This window comes from Humulus lupulus, chromosome 4 (assembly GCF_963169125.1).
Source record: "Humulus lupulus chromosome 4, drHumLupu1.1, whole genome shotgun sequence".
Taxonomy (NCBI): Eukaryota; Viridiplantae; Streptophyta; class Magnoliopsida; order Rosales; family Cannabaceae; genus Humulus; species Humulus lupulus.
In genome coordinates, this window is record NC_084796.1 from 226,527,993 (window position 1) to 226,532,620 (window position 4,628).

Sequence of the window (4,628 nt, forward strand, 5' to 3'; positions counted from 1 at the left end):
TCAAGTTCTTAGATTAGGTTGATAGTGAAAAAGGCAGTCAACAGTAACTAAATTTTAAATTTAAACAAAATTGAATATACCAAATTTTGTGTTTATTTTACGTTTAAAAGATACCATATGGTATTCTAAACAACTTTAAAGCTATTTTAGAAACATTTTAAGTAACTTTTCTAAAATAGGTTTTTTAGGATATTGTTTGGTAACTTTTAAAGAGAACATAAGAAGACTCTTTTTGGTAACTCACTAAGTTTGTTGGTTTCTTTAATTTTGTAGCATACCCAAAAATTTCGTAATATATCAAAAGGTAACCAATTTCTATCTTAAATGATTTTAAAAGTAATGAAAATATAGTTTATATAATAACTTGGCGCACCACCGAATTGGTGCTAAAGAATTTTTGGCGTTTATCTCCCAAGATACCATGTTGAACAAGTAATTTCGCACAACACTGAATTACTTCTGGAAAACTAAGTATGCCCGAATATATCACACTAGAAAAGCCTAAGTGCTCTAAAGAGTAATTAGGAAAATATTATACTAAGTATATACATAATAGTCTTCAAAGGAAGATTTATATATAAACTTGTTTTTGGTGTAAGTTTAATTATGATCACTTAGGCTTATTTATAGCTTCCATCCAAGGAAAACTTCCATTCATAAACAATGTGGGACAAACCAAAATTAAGTGTTCATTCACTTATTAGTAATAAAGTAGTTGACATAATCAACTTTTCTAACAATCTCCCACATGAATGAAAACTGACACAAAATAACAAATAGATGGTTTTGACCCTGGTGATAGAGTTCAACGCTTGAAACTTGCATAAGGTAGGTAGGTGTTACCCTTTGAACCTTCCCTTGTGTAAGTACATTTCCTTTACTGGACACGATGTCTATAAACTGTTCTACCATTCGTGTAAACGATGATATACCACACACAAGAATCTCTCCTGACATACTTTAGTTCTCACTTTTATGTTCATTTTGGCCTTGAACATTTCCCTGATTCTGCAATAGACATTCTAAGAATTGAGCTCTATTCAATCCCCACCCCTCTTCTCTCTTACATAGGTGATTTCTTATTTAAGAGTAACATGTATTACTCTGGTCGACATTTCGACGCATAAGAATTCATTAAATGCATAACATAAACTTTTCCTTTTGAGTCACCTTTTCATCATAGGAATGGATAGGAGGAAAACCCCCATAGTGATCCATCATAGTTTTTAGATTTGTAGTTGTCCCTTTGAACCTAGATATTGGGATCTTTAGTCAACTAGGTGGGGTATCTACTGTATTGTCTTATTCATTCATGGGCTCTAGTCCCATTCCCCTCGATAATTTTTCAACCAACTCTCTATTTAACCCTTTGGTTTCCGGATCTGCAATATTATCATTTGACTTCACATAGTCCACAGAGATAACTCCAGTTGAGAGTAATTGTCTAATGGTATTATGTGTACGACGTATGTGTCTAGACTTACCATTATACAAATTGTTATGTGCCCTTCCAATTGCAGATTGAATATCACACCGTATGCCAATTGCTGGCACAGGTTTAGGCCACTTTGGAATATCTTCTAAGAATTAATGAAGCCATTATACTACTTCACCGCACTTGTCTAAGGATATAAACTTAGATTCCATCGTGGATCTAGCTATTACCATTTGTTTAGAAGATTTCCATGATACTGTTGCACCGCCGAGTGTGAACACATATCCACTCGTAGACTTACAATCTTTCATATAAAATATCCAATTACTACTAGATATTTTGTACAGTGCAGTCCAAAGCTACGAGTATGGTCAGATCCTGGATTACTCGTGTATATACTCAATTTACTAACTGTGTAGGCTATGTCAGGTCTTGTACAACTCATTAAGTACATCAGACTTCTAATAATTCTAGAGTATTCTACCTGAGAGACACTCTCTCCTTTTTTGTTGAACAAATGTAGACGCAAATCTATCGGAGTTATGGATAGATTTGACCATCTTATCATTACTTCCAACAATGAGCATGTCATATACGTAAAGACACAAACTGACAGTCATTATATGTTTCTTTGACATAAACACATTTGTCACATTTATTGATTTTGAAGCCATTTGCCATCATCGTGTGGTCAAATTTCTCATGTCATTGTTTTGGTGCTTGCTTTAATCCATATAAAGACTTCACCAATTTACAAACTTTCCTTTCTTGTCCCGGGGCAGAAAAACCCTTGGGTTGTTCCATATAAATTTACTCATTTAAATCTCCATTTAGAAAAGGTGTTTTCACATCCATTTGATGTACTTCGAGATTGCGCAGCGTTGTAATGGCAATAATCCTAATGGAGTTTATTCTCGTTAGATGAGAATGTGCATCAAAGTAATCAAGGCCTTCTCGTTGCTTATCACATTTAATTACAAGTCTTGCCTTATACTTTTTAATTGATCCATTTGCTTTCATTTTCCTCTTGAAAATCCACTTGGCCCCTAAAGACTTACATCTTGGAGGAATTTCTACTAACTCTCAGGTATGATTTTGCGGTATGGATTAAATTTCATTGTTAATGGATTCTTTCCATGAAGAGCCTTTAGTAGAACTAACAACTTCATTAAAGCTTTGAGGTTCACCTTTTAGCAAATATATCAGAAAATCTAGACCAAAAGATTTTTCAGTGTTGATTCTGTTCCTACGTCTAAGTTTATCCTCAGACTCTAGTCCTTGATCCTGACTATTTTATCCAATAGTCTCATATGTTCGTTTTAACGAACTTGAATCTTCTTTGGATCTACATGGAAATTCATGTTCAAAGAACAATGCATTCTTAGATTCCATTATCATGTTTTTGTGCATGTCAGAGATTGTAGACTCATGCCCAAGAAACTGATATGCACTACTATTATGTGCATAACCAATGAAGATGCAATCAATCGTTTTTGGACCTATCTTCACCTTCTTAGGTAAAGGTACAACCTCTTTGGCAAGATACCCTTATACTCGTAAGAATTTGTAGGAAGGCTTCATTCATTTCCATAACTCATAAGGGGTCTTATCATCCTTCTTTTTAGGTACCTTATTTAGAAGATGATTAGCTGACAAGACAGCTTTTCCCCACATGTTTTGAGGTAATTCAGAACTAATAAACATCGTATTCATCATTTCTTTTAATGTACGGTTTTTTCGTTCTGCAACACCATTTTGCTAAGGCGAATAAGGTGTCGTGGTTTCATGAATTATTCCATTTTTAGCACAGAATTCACCAAACGGTGATTCATATTCACGACCTCGATTACTTCTCAACACCTTGATATTTTTGTTAAGTTGATTATTAACTTATTTTTTATAGAGAACGAACTTCCCTTTAGCTTCATCTTTTTTTTAGCAAATACACATAGCAATATTTTGTGTTATCATCGATAGAAGTAATAAAATACTTATTGCCTCCCCTTGTTTGAACAAATTTTAAATCGCTTACATCACTATGGATTAAATTTAGGGGTTCATTATTCATTTCAATCGTTTTGAAGGATGGCCTTATTAGTTTTGCTTCAACATAGGTTTCACACTTATGATTTGAATCAATTTGAAATTTTAGTATGCGATTCAAGTTAACTAATCTATGGAAAGTGTCATAATTAACATGTCCTAGTCTACAATGCCATATGCTGGAAGACTCAAGCAAGTAAATAGAAGGGTTATTAACTTTATTGATAATTGGTGTAACAACCATTACATTGGGCTTAAACAACCCATCAAATACATAACCCCTTCCCACATACATTCAAATTTTAGACTAAAAAACCTTGTCTGACTCTAATACCATATGAAATCCATGCTTGTTCAGCAATGAACAAGATACAAGGTTCTTACGGATATCTGATATGTACAACACATTGTTTAGAGTTAGCTCTTTCCCAAAGGTCATTTTCAGGATCACTTTTCCCTGACCCTCAATCTTAGACGTGGCAGAGTTTCCCATAAATAGTTTCTCTCCATTGGTCAATTGTTCAAAAGATTTGAACAGAATCTTGTCTGAGCATATATGCCAAGTAGAACCAGTGTCAATCAACCACTCTCTAGGGTTAGAATTAACTAGGTTTACCTCGGACACCATCACTAATAGAGTTATATCACCACCATCTTTTGAGATATCATCCATTTTGTTAGTCTCATGATTACAGTTCTTCGTTGGCAGTCTACAGTCCACTGACTTATGACCTGGCTTATTACAGCTAAAGCACTTGCCAAGGAATTCGAGTAGCATTTTGGAGATTCCTCCTTTTGGTTCGAACTTGAACCTTTGATTTTTGAGTTTATAGTTCTTCTTTCCCCTGGAGTTTTGACCTTGCAACATATGATTGGCCTTAGCCACATCTTGTCTTGAACTGCTTTTTTTTTTCATAATTATTGTTGTCTTCTTTGATACGAAGTCTAACAATTAATTCTTCAATGGTCATATGCTTTCTCTTATGCTTAAGGTAGCTCTTGAACTCCTTTCATGCAGTGGGTAGCTTTTCCATAAAAGCAGCTACTTGGAAGGTTTGATCGAAGAACATTCCCTCAGAGTAAATCTCATGTAAGATTAATTGGAATTCCTGAACTTGACAGATCACAGTCTTGAAATATACCATTTTAT

The 4,628-nt window shown here is 34.3% G+C and overlaps 1 protein-coding gene across 1 annotated transcript; it reads right to left on the reverse strand.

Moving 5' to 3' along the window:
- Positions 1-2,542: 2,542 nt before the first annotated feature.
- LOC133832951 (uncharacterized) lies at positions 2,543-4,151 on the reverse strand. The gene is made up of 2 exons (XM_062263221.1): positions 3,795-4,151; positions 2,543-2,719 (listed from the first exon to the last, which is right to left on the reverse strand). Exons 1-2 carry the CDS (start codon positions 4,149-4,151, stop codon positions 2,543-2,545), a joined length of 534 nt encoding a protein of 177 aa, XP_062119205.1.
- Between the last annotated feature and the right edge of the window lie 477 nt (positions 4,152-4,628).

Bases quoted from the DNA above. Each gene is read 5' to 3' on its own strand.
- LOC133832951 (XM_062263221.1), bottom strand. From the start codon at position 4,151: ATGGATGATATCTCAAAAGATGGTGGTGATATAACTCTATTAGTGATG. The intron at 2,720-3,794 runs GTTTTTTAGTCT...TAAAATAGTCAG, and splicing joins TGGTATTAGAGTCAGACAAG to GATCAAGGACTAGAGTCTGA.